The following is a 17198-nucleotide window of genomic DNA, read 5'->3' as shown; positions in this document are numbered from 1 at the left end:
GATCTAGAGAAAGACTTGAGCATTATAAATAATGCCATTACACAAGGAGGTGTGTTAACTATTGGCACCATAGTAAAACCACTATGCTGCTATCTCAGTTATTTGTGCAGTAACTTACCCACTTTCTAGCAGTGACAACCTACAATGATGGATGAGGAAGAAGGACCTGAACGTGAATTGAAAGAAATAATAAATAAGTGACAAAAATAAGAATATCTGTACTTGTCCAGTACTATATTGTCTTTATTTCTTCTCCCTTGCCACATTTCCACTGACATGAGGAGGTAATCTACAATTACCCGTGTCTGCCTGTGCCGAATTACTGCATTCATATTTCTACTTGTTTGTAACAAACTGAACTCGTAAGTCCAGCCATGTAGATGAGTCATACAGGCTGTCTTTCATTTAACAAGGCATCTTTAAATACCACTCTTATTTAACTTGTACTCATTACCATCAGCAAGCAATGTGTGTGCCATACTATCCTAATTGGCAGAAATTTGAGCAAGTAAATCATTAAAAGGTTAAGTTATTTTTCATGCTAAACTTAATGTACAGTATTAATCAACTTCATTTCATTGTTATGAGTAATGCAACGTCCTATAGTCAAACTAATTTATAATTATGCCAGATCACATGGCAGGGGGGAAACAAGAACAACAAACAACAGACGGATGTCATTTCTGCTTAAATTCTCCATGTAAATTACAAACTGTTCAGTCAGACAGGGCTTTCTTTGCAGAGCCCAACATCCGGATGGAATCTCACCAGCAGAGCAAGAACTGAGACACATCTTTGTCTCAACTTTTTTAAAACCAAAGTAACCAAATATCTGGTAAACAACACCCAGCCTGCTTTACATTTCTCTATTTGATCCTTAGGTCTGCTTTTTGGTATTATTTCTGAATAGAAATCTTTGAGACAACAGTGAAACGAAGCCACTTTGGCAAAAGATGAGACATGCATGAGACAATTTCATGTGTTGCTGACATCACCACTATAGATAGGATGGATCTTACTGTCCAACATGGAAATCCACAGAGGCAAATCTTCAGATACATTTCTGATGAGTGGTGTGCATTAGGCACAGAGCATCCTTCCAGCTGCTCCAAAATCCACTTCTGTACATAAGAAGCATCTCTTTCGTGTGCTACTTATTCCAGAATATTTTATTCTAGTTTAATCCTGCTGAATATCAGAGTACCAGTGGTAAATCCAGAGTCCTTAACATACACTAAACTGCAAGCTGTCACCTCCCTGAAGTTGAGAAAGCAAGCTCTGGGGTACCTCTTCCAAATAAATGACAGAGCTGAGTTATCCCTATAATTTGGAGATACAAGGAGGTACAACATTACAGAATTCACAGAATGCCTGGGTTGGAAGAGACCTTCAAGATCATCGAGTCCAACCCATTATATATGGGTAGCTAAATATACTTAGAAATATTGAACTAGTTAGTGGGAAATATATGATTGTTCATCAATTAGGCAGAAAACTCTAAGTTCTCTAAACCTATCTCTGACAACTCTATTGCAGATGCAAGTTGATCTGACTTGGTTCATCACAATGAATTTGATTCAAGTGAGGTTTCCATTTATTTGTTCTGATAGGTTGCTTAGCATTAAAAATATGCTCTTAAGAACTGCTTGTAAGTCTGCTTTCATACTGTGTAGAACAGGCAACTTCCTAGGCACATTTGCATTCACCTTGTCTCTGCCTTGGATGTATTAACCATTGTTGACAGTTATACTACTTAATTAGGGAAAAGAATAAAAGATAACTAATTTAGAATAGTTATACAGGTACAGCATAATTCTTCTGTGGCAAAAACCCCAAACATACACATATTCCAAAGACTTATCTCCAAAATAGTTTTGCCAAAACTTTCATGATGTACTTTGAAATGGCACCTGTTGGCAGGAGAGACAGATGTGATATTTTTATCCTCATAGCCATAAGTCATAGAGTTTGTGTGTTCATTGCATCACCAGAAATCACCCTTTTAGGATGTTCCAGACCCACAAAACTAACAATTGGCAAAGTGCATTATAGATGACACACTATCAACATAAGACAGCAAATATTTTTCTTTGTATTATTTTATGTTTTACTTTGCAAAATATTATGGGAAAATGCAATGAAGCAGAAATATATAAGGCAAACAAAATTTACTTATATTGCAAACATACGTGGGCCATTCATCATTCATTCTCAGAAGGTTAGCTATGTTTAAAAGGTATGGAAGATATCATCATGAAATAACTGTTTCAGAACACTTTTGTGACAGAGTATCTTAGGTCAAGTGGAACACAAATGTGTGGTTGCATCGCTTACTGTTAAATGTAAAATTAGGTTTACATTTATGATTAAACCCAGAAAATATACTTCCAGGCAGAACTGGAATCACTGGTTTTGGTCAGATATTAAGCTGAACATTTCGACAAAAATAGTATTCAAGTCACAAGACTGGGGAGAAAAGTGCTGTCAAGAAAATAATGAAAAGATATATTTACCTTGTGCAACTGATAGTATTGCTTGGCACCTATTCCTCCTTGCTCTTCTCCTGTCCATAGCACCAAGCGCAGTGTCCTTTTTGGACGAAGTCCTAAAACACAGCTTTTAATATTGTTTTTAATATTCGATACGGATATATTTGAGTATTTTTTACATTCATCTCCAGCCACCAACGGATGAAAAGCCTGTGTTTCCACAAACCAAACACAATCTATATCAAGTGTGGGGTTTTCTGTCTAGAGTACCCTTTTCTTGTTTAGGGAGAAAGAGTGGGGCGTGGGAGAGAGCCCACATGAGGAAGAAATGGGCAGTTGTGGTGCTGCTGCCAGTTGCAGAAGCACAAGAGAAGTACAATTCAGGGACATACTGAAAGTGTCTGAAAACCACAGCAGAAAGCAACTACCTTGATAGATTTCTGAAACACATGCTTCTGTCATTGTGGTGGTCTGCCATAAGTAATGCACATCCGCTTGTAGCATATCCAAATCAAATTTTCATGAAAACTACCATTGCTTTGTCATGGTTAATTTATTACAATTAATTGAAAATGAGCTGCTGGATTTTTATGAGAAATGTTCATCCATTTCAAGAACTGAGGGACTATGTAGTATTACTTTGCTTTTTATCAGAGAAATTAAAAGCAGCAATCTGCACTTTGGAATCTGAAATAGAGTCAGCTGCTAAAAGTATGCACAACTTTCTGAAACAAGGCGAACATGAAGCCATTTTCTATTTTGCTATAGTAGCTCAATCAGAAAGATAAGTTCTCAGATAAATTTTGAAACCATTTTTGCCATGGCAGAACTGATCAGATAGAAGTTGCTGTCCTCTATTTATTTGACTGTTTCTATTCATAAATAAATACAATGAGAGAAACTTGAGAGCATGGAAGAGCAAACAGATAAAGAAAATACTGTTCTCTGAGAAGTGGAATTCTAATTACAGTAGAGAAAAAAATAAAGAAAAAACATGAGGAGACTATCACAAGTGATAAAGCATAAAGTACCGCACACACTTTTGTGCTGAGAAAAAATTATATCAGTATCACTGTCAGAACTTCTTTCATTTCCTAACTGAAATGGATGAAGACTGCCAATAGATTTGACCTTCATTAATTTTTTTCTTTTGACACAATGAATATGATCTGAAGATTTCTTTCTCGAAACTGTATGCTAGCAATCCTCAGAACTGAAGGCAGAATATAGAAGGAATACCCCAAATCTGCATAAAAGAGCTTGGATTTTCCAGTATTTTATAATGAAGTGCAAACAAGTGGTTTAAAGGTGTATTTTCTGAATGTTGATCTACTGACTGTAAACAGAAATGTTGTCAAACCTCATTAATTTAAAGACAACCTTCTGCACACCTCCCAGTGGATTCCCAGCTCTCCTAAATCACAACAGTAACGGATTAGCCTCCTTTGCTTTTCAAATTAGTCAGATGGCCTATGAGGTAAAACTGAGATAATAAAATAGCCATTGGTTTGAAGTCAGAAAGATTTAAGCCCAAAATAACTCCAAACCCAATAAAAAAAAAAAAAAATAAAACCCAATAACCAAGCAGCTTTGTTAGAAGAGGCAGCTGTAAAAAAGAAAAAGAGCTGGTATAAAACATAGAGGCCAGTGCTGTAGTATGGTTCCAGCAGCACTGCAGTTTAAGTGGAAAAAGGAGGTTTATTTGTCATATCACAAAATGCAAAGTGAAGTCCAATCTCCAGCCCACCACACCAAGCCTGTGAGAACAGCTTTGACAGGAAATGCTTAAGACAGGAGTAGCATCATCTGGCTCCTCCCAGGCGAAAATCAAGCTGCTTCAGTCTGCCACTGCTGCCCTAAGGGGGATTTGGGCCAGTGATCAGGGGGTCCTCATGGCTGGCTCAGATGGGCTGTAACTGCAGCTCCTGCTCTCCAGGAGCTTGAGATGATCTCAGCTCACTTGTGGAGAAGACGTTTGAGATTCTTATGGCCCCCTCCTTGCCCATCATTGCATCTTTCCACTGAAGCTGGGGAAATAAAAAAGCCCTGCTGAGCTTTGGTCCTTCCAGTCTGGGAGGTGGTGTATCAGCTCTTCCCATCTCACAGATTCCTGTCAGCAAATTCATTTGTGCGTTCTATTGAAACTGAATGGGCAACTTAAAAAAAGTAAAAATATGTAAGCTATGGAGGCAGTTATTTTAAATACAAACAAAGTCTACAGAGGAAAATTTAATTTCCTCATTATCTTAATCTGAAAGCAGTAAGTATTTATCTACCTGTTATTAAAAACAGAGCTAATCTGACCAAAGAACAGCAAATGAATCCAGTATTCAGAAGAAAAATTGCTAAGAATATTCTCAATGAATGTTTTTATTAGGAAAAAAATGAAGTACTGTATTAAAGTTCAAAAAGTTTTTAAAAGTAAGTTTAGCTACTTTGGTTGGCTTCTTAAAAACTACTGGTTCCTAAGCAAGGTATCATCCTTACAAAATCAGAAGCCTTTCAGATCACAGCCCAAATATATACTGAAAAGACACGATAAAATAGCAACTGGGCTAGAAAACTCTGTTTTATGGTAAGTGTAATGTATGGAGAGGTAGTTAGACAATTTTAAAATGAAAGAAAAGTGTTACACAAATAAAATTGTGCCTCTTTCCTTGTTATCTGAATAAATGACTTAGTATATAGTATTAAAGATAAAGAAGATATCAGAAGAAAAAACCTACAGATGAATTTCCAAATCTCCAATGTTTTGGAAAAATGTATTAGCTTTTTTTTCCCCCCTTCTACCTTACCCTTAACTGGGAAATAAAATCACAGTTTACCACAAAGGTGCATTTTGCTGATCAGCCTCTATATTCCTATGGTTTATCTCAAGCATAAAAAAGATACTATGGGCATGTGGACTCCTCAGTTAAGGAGTGAAATATAAACATCAATATGGTCGATCTGTGACTAAGGATACATCTGTAGCAAGCACAGCAGGACACTTGCTCTATTACACTCTCTCTGTGCTGGAGTGGCTGCTATCCTTTTCTTCTCCTTAGGTACCACAAACACTTCAGTCACACCAACGTGCAGGTCTTACTGACTCTATTTTCTGTTTCTTTTAAATCATCATAGATTACTAACATACCAGCAGCAAGACCTGAATTTTATGTCCTACATGTCTTGCTCATGCTTGATAGAATTGAGACATTCCCACACAGCAAAACTGAAATGTATTGTTCGGTACATGTACATCATAATGGCCTGTCACATGTAAAGCAAAAAAATAAACCCACTTCACTCTAAAGACAGCACACAAGTCAGGAAGGAGAACTTGAATCATCTTTTTTAATCAAAATAGAGATCGGTACTACAAACACAAAATTTCCTTCAGTAACTATCTTCTCACTTTATAAACATAAATCCTTACTGATGGGGAGGATGACAAAGATAAAGTATTTTCTAAGAAGATGGCGTGTAGCTGGCTAACAGGCTTCTTCAATGTCGTCATAAGACAGACCAGCTTACAAAAATATAAAAAGTATTCCACCTGTGTGAAAACAGATATTTTCCCTGCAAGTCAAGGCACTGGGATCACACACAAGCAAATCAAATAACTTATATGAGGCATATAAGCAAATTGCAACTGGGTGTGAGTAGATTAACAGGTGTCAAGGTTTAACCTCAGCCGGCAGCCAAGCCCCTCACAGCTCTTGCTCACTCCCACACCAGTGGGACAAATGAGAAAGGGAGAAAATTGGAAGGATGCAAGCTAAAAAACTCATGTGTTGAGATAAAGACAGTTTAATAGGGAAAGCAAAAAGTGTACACACAAGCAAAGCAAAACAAGGAAGTAATGCATTCTCAAGACCCTGCATAAATGGACTAGAAAAGCCTTGATCTGAGCATAAAATACAATAAGTTGCACTTAATAATTCTGCCCTGTACATCCCCTGGTGAGACCCCACCTGGACTATGGCATTCAGCTCTGAAGCCCTCAGCACAGGGAAGACATGGACACGTTTAAGCAGGTCCAGGGGAGGGTCACAAAGATGACCAGATGGATAGAACTTCTCTCCTATGAGGAAACGTTGAGACAAGAGAAGGCTCCAGGGAGACCTTAGAGGAGCCTTTCAGTGACTGAAAGGAGTCAGTAAGAAAGATGGGTCAGACTTTTTTAGCAGGGCCTGTGGCAATAAGGACCAGGAGCAATGGTTTTAAACTAAAAGAGGGGAGATTCAGACTAGATCTAAGGAAGATGTTTTTTACAATGAGGGTGGTGAAACACCGTCACAGGTTGCCCAGAGAGGTTGTGAATACCCCATCCCTGGAGAAATTCAAGGTCAGATGGGACAGGGCTCTGAGCAGCCTGATCGAGTTGAAGCAGTTCCTGCTCATTGCAGCAGGGTTGAACTAAGTGACCTTTAAAGATGCTTTTCAACCCAAACTATTCTCTATGTTCTCTTACTTCTAATACTGCCTAAGTCACTAAACTATTCTCTATGTTCTCTTACTTCTAATACTGCCTAAGTCACTAATGCATTTGCTTCAGAAGCTACTAGAGAGAGGTATATACAGATATATCATCCTCAAGTACTGTCTTCTGCTGCATTGAACATAGATAAGCTATGGCCTTTTCTGCATCATTACCCTGTGGCTTAGAATTTCTTTAAAAGGTATTTATCAAAAATATTTATAAGTATTTATACAAAAAAGTATCAGGATACATAATGATGCTGCTGGCATTCTTTAAATTCCTCTTGCACTCCCTACCTTTTTCAAGTTTGCAGCTGATTAGATATAGGGGATTTACTGGGTGCCATTAGTTGGGATATTTCTATCATGCATGGACTTCTCATAAAATACCTGGAATTTCCAAAATTTGTGCCACAGCATAAAATAAAAATAAAACCAGTACTCCACATTTTGCTAAAGAAGATAAGAATTCATCATCAAAAACAGTGGTGCAACCTGCTATTACCTGATTTATGTATCCTGTGGTATGGGCAAGCAAGAGAAGGGCTCTTACCCCTAGCAACCTGTTTCCCTGCCTAATTGCAAAGAATATACAAACAGAAATAAACCATAATCAATAGGAGGACAGTAATAACACAGTTAATTGAAGATGTCCAGATTTTCCTCTGAAGACCAAGAAGTCTCCATTCTAAACCAGAAGGACTTTGGCTTTCATACTACTGTTAGAAATAGAGCCCTCTATGGTTCAGACAATTGATCTCACTACTTGTGCAGAAAAGTGCCTGTGTACTCATTTATTTAAGAAGAAATTGTTTTTTTTTATTGAGTGACAAATGATTCCACAGAGAAAATCATAGAATGGTTTGGGTTGGAAGGGACCTTGGAGATCATCTAGTTCCAACATTTCACTAGGTCAGGTTGCTCAGAGCTCCACCCAACCTGGCCTTAAACACTTGCAGAGATGGGGAATCTGCAATTTCTCTGTGCAACCTGTGCCAGTGCCTCACCACTCTCCCTCACAGTAAGGAATTCGTTCCAAACATCTAATCTAAACCTACTCTCTAAGTTTGAAGCCATGGCCCCTTGTCCTATCACTGCACGCTCCTCTAAACACTCTCCTCGTCTTTCTTGTAGGCCTCCTCCAGGCACTGGAGGGCCACAATCAGATCATCCCTAAGTCTTCTCCAGGCTGAACAATTGCAATTCCCACAGTCTCTCCTCATAGGAGAGGTTCTCTATCCTTGTAATCATCTCGGCCGTCATCTGCACTCACCCCAAGTCCACATCCTTCTTATGTTGGGGTCCTCAGAGCTGGATGCATTGCTACAGGTGGGGTCTCATCAGAGTGGAGCAGAGGGGCAGAACCCCCTCCCTCATCCTGCTGCCCATGCTGTTTTGGATGCAGCCCAGGACATGTTTGGCTTTCTGGGCTACAAGTGTACATTGCCAAGTCATGTCCACCCTCTCACCAATCAGCACCCTCAAGTCCTTCTTCGTAGATCATCAGAGTTAAAAGCTTCAAAAAACAAGGCAAAGAACAGCTGAAAAAAATCCTTTTAGTACTACTTAAACCTTGATTATAACATATTTCTAATTCTCTAGTGAAGTTCAACTTAGACATGGAGAACAGCTTTTGGCTTGGGAAACTGCCTTTCTTTTCTTCTTAAATCAGTCGAATGCAGTGCAATCTCCTTGATTTTTGTCCATTGATAGCTTCTTTTTGCGGCACTGAGGACAAAGCACTGAAAAAAAATAGCACTGGGAAGCAAATAAACCTCAGAGTCTCGAAGGTCTGGAATAAAGAGAGATGAGGTCTGGAGAAGAGATGCAGCATTGCAGGAAGAACACAGAAAATGGTCAGGTCTGGGGCTGGAGAGAGGGAAATGAAAGCGAGTGATGAGCCAAGCCAAATACTGTAGCTCAGTCTTGCCTGGGGCTGTCAGCTTGCTCAGAAACATGTTCTGGGAGTTGAGAGGACATGACTCTGCCACTGGCACAGACTGCGGGCAGCTGTTCGGACAGGCCCTTCAAAGAGGGCACTGGGGGACAGCCGTGCCCAAGGTGAGCCAGTCTAGGGAAGGACTGGGTTTGCAGAGCACCAGCAGCCTTGACAGCAGAGCAGCAAGACACTGGGATTACACAAGCAATTTTCTTTTCCTGTTTTTAGGGAGGCTGATGATCTTATGACAGAAGGGCAGATTAACAGAAGAGTGGAGAAGGGAAATGTGAGAGGTTTTAGAGAGATTTATTTTTAAAAAGCAATGCAATATCCAAGAGGAAATGTCAAGGAAGGAGCTGGGTATACAAGACCAGAGGGGAAATCTGTGAATGATTTGCAAGTCTAGTAACTAAAAATAACATGGGTTAAGCCTTTTGACTGGGGAGGTGAGTGGGAAAAGAGGGAAGCCAAGCCTGGTGCTGTGGGCTGCAAGTCAGGCGGCAACAGTGCCAGAGGGAGGGTTTCTCTGTGGACACCTTCCTGCCACCTGGCAGCACAGCTCAGGGGCACTTCAGATGAGAAGTACTGCCAAATGTGCTCATCTGCACATTGGGTTTTAAACAAAGAACCAGTTTGTGTTGTGTCATGAAGCCATTACAAGTCATTTGTACAAAAAAAAAAAAAAGAAAAAAAAAAGGAGAAGAAAAGGAAACACAATACTTGCCCATGTAAAACAGCAAAGCAGAGAGTCAGCAGAGAGCTCCTCCACCCCATGCCCTGCTCTGGTCCTGTCAATGTGTCCTCTGAGTCCCACAAAAGGAATAAGACACTGTCCACCTTTAAAACACACCTTATTCTTCTTTAGGAACACATTCTTCCCTAAGGGTATTTGTGATCTCATCAAACTGTGGAGCAAAAAAAGCAATGTGGGGCCCACTCCCACACTCTCTGGGATTACAAATATCAGACAAATATGGTTAGATCATAATGAGTGGTGGTGGATCTGTATTTGTGGAGGCCAGTGGGCCTGCTGGACAAGGAACGGAAGGAGTCCTATGGTGGGGATAAGTCCTAGGTTCCTTTCCAGCTTATAGTGACGGAAAAGCTTCCCCCAGAATGCTTGTTCTGTAATGTTAATGTACCCCTGCTCCCCTGGTTGGCTCTGTTGGCTGCTACAACCACTATCACCTGATATGCCCTCAGAGTTTCTCGATTAGCTCCCTTACCCTGGACCCCCCATTGCTCTGCCCCAGGACCTCTCTGAAACCTCGCACGAGTGCGGGGGCATCAAATCTCTCCTGTAAAACCCTATGCGAAAACTCTTCCTGTTCATTCACCGTCGGACTGTTTTAGCTGGCTATCCAGTGTGTGTGTGTGTGTGTGTGTGCCAGTGTGCTGGCCGCACCGAGAGGCTTCCTTGGAGATGCTTTTGGGAAGGTTGCGGCATGTTGCCACCTAATAGAACCGTGACACGTATTCTGCCTCTGCCTCCCCGCTCTTTGGGTTAGAAAAAACAAATCTGTTAGGCTATTCTGAGAGCTGATGAGTCAGAAAATGTAGCAGGCACACTTCTGTCTCCCTATTGAAAATTTATACCTTAAAAAAATGACAGTAAGGACAAGATGCCCCTTACTTCATTTGAGAAGGATTTCAGCACTTCACCATGTCAACCATGTTAGAGATTTGAAAAAAACCCAATAACACACAACAGCTACTATTGCCAGGTTTTTAAGATTTTTATAGATAATCAAAGCTCAGATTTTTTCTCGAATTTTCTGGGTAAATTAAAGCTTGCAGAGAAGCAGCAGTCCACAAGACAGAGGGCAAAATTGCTATGGAGGGCGGTATATCTAAATTTACCACCAGATTAGCAACTTTTTATGTTTGCAGTCACCCCTCTGCTATGTCAACACAGTATGAAAATTGAAGATTTAAGTACTTGCCAAATATGCATTCAACGAAATGTTAAAATGAAGGAATAAATGCATTTGTAGCGTAACAGCATATGCAGATATTTCATTCCAAGTAGATTCAATAGAATTGAAAATGTGAAGGTCAGAATAAAATACTCAGCTTTGGGAAAGTGAAAAGAACGTAAGAACAAGAAGTCATTATCAGGCATATTTGATTAAAGAAAAAAACCTGCAAGCATAAAATTAGTCATTTAATTATGTTTCACAACATATCTCCTGGACAGCAAACAACTACACCACCACAAGAAATTCAGAAAAATGTTTAACAGAATATTTTGCAAGCATGTTAAAACTGCATTTATATGACTTCAATTAAACTAGCAGAAAAGGAATTACTCCAGTGATCATATTTTTAATAAAATATATCTTTAGTCCTGTCATAGGTTAGCAAGCATAGTCCCCGAAGGGACGTCCTTGCTAAGGGGTACTTACAGTTTCCTCTGGGAACTGACAGAACCTATCAGCTGGCCAGTTTGAATATGGACAATTCTCTAAGCCACTTAAAGTTGTGATCACCTCTGTGATCCACATTTAAGAATAGGCAAACTCCCCCCCCAAGCTCTCTCTCGTTTCCGGCGCTGGGACAGGTGGCTGCGGGCCCCGTGTGGGGGCCAGCGGGCCCAGCCAGGCCCTGCTTGGGCCAGGCCGGGCCGGGCCACGGCCATCCTGAAGCCATGGACCTGTTCCACCTGTGGAACCCCCCCCACTGCCTTGCCGTGGGCAGCCGGAGCGGCTCGGCTCTCCCCCCTCTCCACTGCGATAAGAAAAATTCAACATTCCAGCTGCAAAGCTGCAAGGCCGAGGTGAGAGTAACCCTTTTATTGCTGTGAAGAGCTGAAAACCTGAGGGAAGAGAGAGAGGAGATGCTTAAAGCTGAAATTCTGTTGTGAAGCTATGATATATCAGAGTATCCTGTTGTAATTTCATGAAGATATGGGGGGTGGAGTGTTCAACTCGTAAGCAAAAGCACCTGCGCTGAGATAGGCAGATGCTGACGCAGCTGTAATTTCATGAGAAGTTTGGACAGGGAGAGATGAACCAGATGAGGACTTTTGCTCCAAACGGGAAAGGAGAAAACCTCAGTTCCTAGAGATGCTCCCAGAGATAGTCCTAACGATGAAGATGATGAAGACCCTTTGCTCCCAGGGAAGGAGAAGGGCCTCTGTTTTTGTTTCTGAACGGCTCAACCTTAAAATTGTACCCCAAAAAACTTCAAGAGTGGACCCTCGAAAGCAGTTGCGGGAAAAGCTGCAAGTCGGGGGAAAGGACTCACACGCAGGCAGAGAGACTCCTCTTCCTAAATGGACAGAACAATATTTGGAAGTGGGCGGCTGTCTCGTTGTGATAATGTTTTCATAGCATGAGCAAGAAGAGACTTCTCTTTCTAAATGGACTGAACAAGGTTATTATGGAAGTGGTAAACAGACTGAACATCTTAAGGGTTGTCTTTTCACATTGTCAGTGGGAGAAGGGAGGAAGGTGGGGGGAGGAGGAGAGTTCTGAAGGTGGTATAATTTTTTTTTTCTTCTTTTAGGTCTGTTAATAAACTTCTTTATATTCTTTCAAGTTTGGTGCCTGTTTTGCATTTCTCCTAATTCTTATCTCACAGCAGATAAACAGTAATGAGTATTTTGGACCAAACCACTACAAGTCCTCATATATTAGCCAGTGAATTTGGACTGGAGAAATGTAACTCCATACAAAGACTACAGTGAACTGTATAAAAATCTTTTTAATGGTTTTCCAGTCACATTAGTCACTGGTATAACATAGATGAGAGTTACAATTTCAATTTTAAGTTTCAAGGGGGAAAACTGTCCAATCAACTCCTTACAAGTTACATAAATAGTAACCCAGATAGTACCTTAAAATTCTTACATGCATTGTTTTAAAAACATTCTGTAGTTTTCTGTGTCTTTTTCCCACGAAACAGAAATTTGGTTGTGCCAGATCCATGCCTACATCTATAGGAAAGGTGACTTAAGAAACCCCAGTTCAGCTTAATGCTGGCAAAGAGACAGAGGGGAAACGGTACATATCATCTATCACTGTACATTTCTCCCTTTTTCATGTTTCATCATCATCCAGGAATGCAGGAAAGCTGTGTAAAATGTGTGATGACTGGGATTAGATTTTGTCAACAATCATTCTTCCTTCATCAAGCTACTCTAGCAGCAATGGCATCACCATCCTACCCTGAGTATGAAAGAGGAAAACGCCCCCTGTTCACCTACTTGACTGCTGGTATTCACTGGCTCTGGCAGCTCCCCACAGCAAGCATTTTCTAACATGAACAAATACGACTCTCAGAAGCACTTTGAGGCACAGTCCAAGCAGGAGACTTCCTGGTCCAAGGTGGCATGCAGACATGACCAGCATGGGCTCAGTGCACAACACAACAGCACAAGCAGGGAACTGTTTCCTCTGTATCACAACCCACCACTACAGTGGTCTTTGGAGTGTAGCCTTTCCTGGAGTCTGTACCGACTACTTCAGTAGAAGCAGGGGTTCAGATAGCATTAACTGGCTATGTCTTACACTGGCTGCAGTTCAAGCAGTTGAAGGGAAAGATGACAAGTTTGTCATTTGACAAATTCTCAGCTCAGCCACTGACTTTTGAAGATGTCCCCAGATTGAGCAGTAGCTCGTGGATAGGTATGTACCTCTGGGCTTGGCAGGGCAGCAAGAGCTGACTAGCAATGAAGCAAGAGAGACCCAAAACCACCCAGGAACAGGTAGAAAACACATTTCTGAACAAGGAAAGAGAGCTTGTGGGTAAATGTTGCTGAAAGAAACCTGGGATGTGAACAAAGAAACTGTTGACCATTTGACTCCTGTGCTAGCAGAGATGGGACTCTGAAAACAAACTAGACTGTAGAGTCAAGCAATAGACCCCATCAGTTTCTGTTCTCAACAGGAAAAAAATTTGATTCCAGATGTTTTAATTAAAAAGAGATATAACAGTTATCACTTCTGATTTTTTTCAGAAGAAAGCAGTGAAATTCATCCATCAAAATCAACTGGATTTCTAACTCCAATAGGCTCCCTACTACTGTTAAGAGATTTAAAATACTGTGTTTGGAAACTTGACACTGCCATACAACCACCTCCTAAACACCTTTCTCTATTATTGTAATTATTCAGGTCCTTCAAGCTCCCTTTAGGGATGAAAATCCCACATTTCCAGCACTAGAGTGTGAGGTGGCTTTGGCAGGGCAGGAGGAGGGCAGAACAGCTCAGCTGGGAAATGCCCTTTAGCCAAGCAACGTGGGAGCACAGCTGGCTTAGGAGCAAAGAGGCAGGACTAGCTAAAGCTCTGAAACCACTGGATACACACTAGATGCTTCTTGCTCAAATAGACTGTATACAAGTATGGCTCCAGAGCAAGACGAGCTACAGGCTTAAATGTTGGGAAAAGGGCACAGATATCTCCTTCACAGAAACTGACAACCAACATCCAAAGCAGGATCAAGTCCTGCAAACTGTCCAACCAAAATATGGCAGCAAAATAAATTTTGTGGGATGTTCTATGTGTAGCTGCTTAGCTAGCCTTTCATCTCACCTGGAAAAGCAGCTTCTTTTGTAAACCTTGTGTAAGAAGGGAACATGGGAAGCTGTGTTTCAAATGACACCAGAGTACTAACTGGACCAACATGAAAATGCTGAGGCAAATGGCACTGGCCAGCTCCAGAGATGTTCTTTTTTGCACATAAACTAACAAACACAAAATGTTAGAATTATAAATGCAACCTGAAAACAAGTTGGGTTTGAGATTTCTAGACTGTAATTAGCAACACAGCTGTTGTTCTGTAAAACTAGAAAACTGCAATTTGTGTGAGTGCTGTCTCTCCTACAGCTTCCAAAGGCCCTCATCACACCACATTACAGCTCATGCAACACCCCATGGACTCCCTCAGCTTAAAGAAGGGAACCCATTAGCCTTTCCTTTCTAAATCACATCCAGTGTCTCCCCATCGCCTCTTAATTACGCCAAATAATGCTCTCAATACTGCCATAGAGATATTTGCTATCACACAGAGTTTGCACACAGATTAAAAGGAAAGAGACTGGTGATTACCACAATGTTACATATGTTCTGGTAACCAGGTGTTTCCCATCCGAAGAAAAGGATAAAAGTGCCTTCTTCCTGCCTCTCCTCAGGTGGGACATAAATGCACTTGCCCATCTCTTCCCAGTCACCCGTTTGACAAGAGTATATCAGAACTTCCTATTCTAAATATTTTTATGCCTCTATCAAATTTAGTTAAAATAGATCAAAAGATTAAAACCTGCAGAAGGCTGGGCAGGGCAGCATTGCAGAAAGCAAACTGCAGATTGCACAAGTTTACTGACATGGACATGCTACCTGCAGTTATGCAGGGTAATTTCTTAGGCATCAGAAATCCTCAGCTAATCGCAACAGCCTTGGCTTCCCTGAAGGAAGGGAAGTTTACCAGTTCAGACCTGTTCACAAACTGCCTCAGCAACTCTAAAAACGTTTTTATTCCCAGTAAAAGGAATAAGGAGTAATGACCAACTGAAATGTTCATGTTTCTTCACATAAACAACTTCTGTGGAAATGTTTCCCGTTCTTCCTTTTTTAAGCACATCTGCCATGAAGCAGCTTGCCACAGACCTTGCCTATCAGTGGTATATATAAGCTTCAAGAATTTAATTAATGTTTTTCTTTCCCTTGTGCTTCATGTAACTTCATTATTAACTGTGATAAAAGACCCCTTTGAACACCAATAGTCAGTATGGCCATTAGTGAATTTTTCTGAGATTAGCTACCTGCAAAGCAAGCAGCCATGAGAGAATAGTTGATACAGACAACTTGATATGGATGCACTAAGGAAAATGCTTCTTTTTGCTTCAGTCAGGAGATGTCCACAACCAGTGTGGGTACCAACAGGTGCACAAGCCGGTGCTGACATTTAACTATATATTGCTGAAGGGGATGTTTTGAGAGTGAAATTGCACCTGCACAGAAAACATAGCAAGATTCACCTTGTTGAAATGTAATCTAGAAGTCAACATTTGCTCTGAATTTGCTGCCTGTGCTTCCTCCCTGAAGAACGAGGAGAGGGAATGGCACCACCAGCAGGTACCCCCTTTCTACCATTCCCACTGTGGAAGATGAGCAGAGAGATATTACATCTACTAGAAGCAAAGTATTCAGACAGACTGAAACTTTCCACTCGTTAGCTCTTCTACTTTCCAGAGCTAACTGAATGGTTATAGTTTTAAACAGTGTTCAAGAACTACAGCAGCTCACAATCGGCCCAATGTTTTTAAGGTATTAATCTTTTGAAATGTATACGTGGGATTTTACATCAATTAAATAAAATTCCACTCTCTGGTAATATAAAACAAAACAGTTTCTGTTCAGTCTGATCTTCATGTAGCTGCCTTTCTCTCAAAAAGAACCAACATTCATGTGAAGTCAAAATGGAAATGGAAAAAAAAATGCTACCAAATGTTTGATGTTTTGAAGACTATGTGAAACTACTTCAGATTGTGCTACTGGTACACATCCTTGTATGGAACGTGTAACTATTACGGTGTCTGAAAAGCTAAAAAACCCAAAAGCAAAACAAAACAGAAAGAAAAAAACCATACTAATATGATACAGAAATTGCCACCTCAATTAAAAAAATAAAAGCTAACACTGAAGATTCATGAAACATGAGGTATAAAGGCCAACACATTAAGTAACTGATTTACCTAGAAATAAAAGCAAAAACTATTAAAAATTTTACTTGAGACAAGGAAACAAACTGTATTGCTTAAAATAAAGTCTTACTCTCTGAAACCATTATTTTAATGATTTTTAAATTAATTTCATGTATCTGGTCCTAAGCCAATAGTTATTAAATGGTTTTGGGAGGAGGTTATGTTGAAAGTATGGAATTGCATTCAAACTATAATAATTTTTCAAGTATTACATGAAATTGTCAGAATCCAAATTAAGAGGCATAATTTGTGTCTTGTCCACAAGCCATGTCCAAGGGTCACAGTGATATCATGATGAAATGCTATTAGACCATCATCGAAAAAAACTGCTTCAATAGCGTAGTAGTATTTTGCTTTCGTTAACCCAAAGGACCATGGCAGAAGTACTGCCATTATTTCTTACTACACAATATAAACTTCATATTCTAGAAATCATATTTCAGAATGCTCATTTCAGCTTGAGGATCATATCACCACAGCTCTCAGATCAGTTATACTCTGGTAAATGCAGACACAGTTTTTATGGCTACACAATGCACCATGGCTTTAAGACTCCCTGGACACAGTAAAAAATTTCTACACATGCATGGAGCCAATTGA

General features: G+C 40.3%; 1 protein-coding gene across 1 annotated transcript in view; it reads right to left on the bottom strand.

The window, feature by feature from the left end:
* Positions 1-17198, bottom strand: part of CPQ (carboxypeptidase Q) — a 158445-nt gene that overhangs the window by 38083 nt on the left and 103164 nt on the right. The window contains exon 6 of the mRNA XM_032129937.1: positions 2514-2605. Coding sequence (XP_031985828.1) covers positions 2514-2605 — 92 coding nt within the window. The remainder of the gene's footprint in view (positions 1-2513; positions 2606-17198) is intronic.

This window comes from Corvus moneduloides, chromosome 1 (genome assembly GCF_009650955.1).
Source record: "Corvus moneduloides isolate bCorMon1 chromosome 1, bCorMon1.pri, whole genome shotgun sequence".
NCBI lineage: Eukaryota > Metazoa > Chordata > Aves > Passeriformes > Corvidae > Corvus > Corvus moneduloides.
The sequence above is the reverse complement of the archived record's forward strand: the minus strand, read 5'-3'. Positions and strand labels throughout refer to the sequence as shown.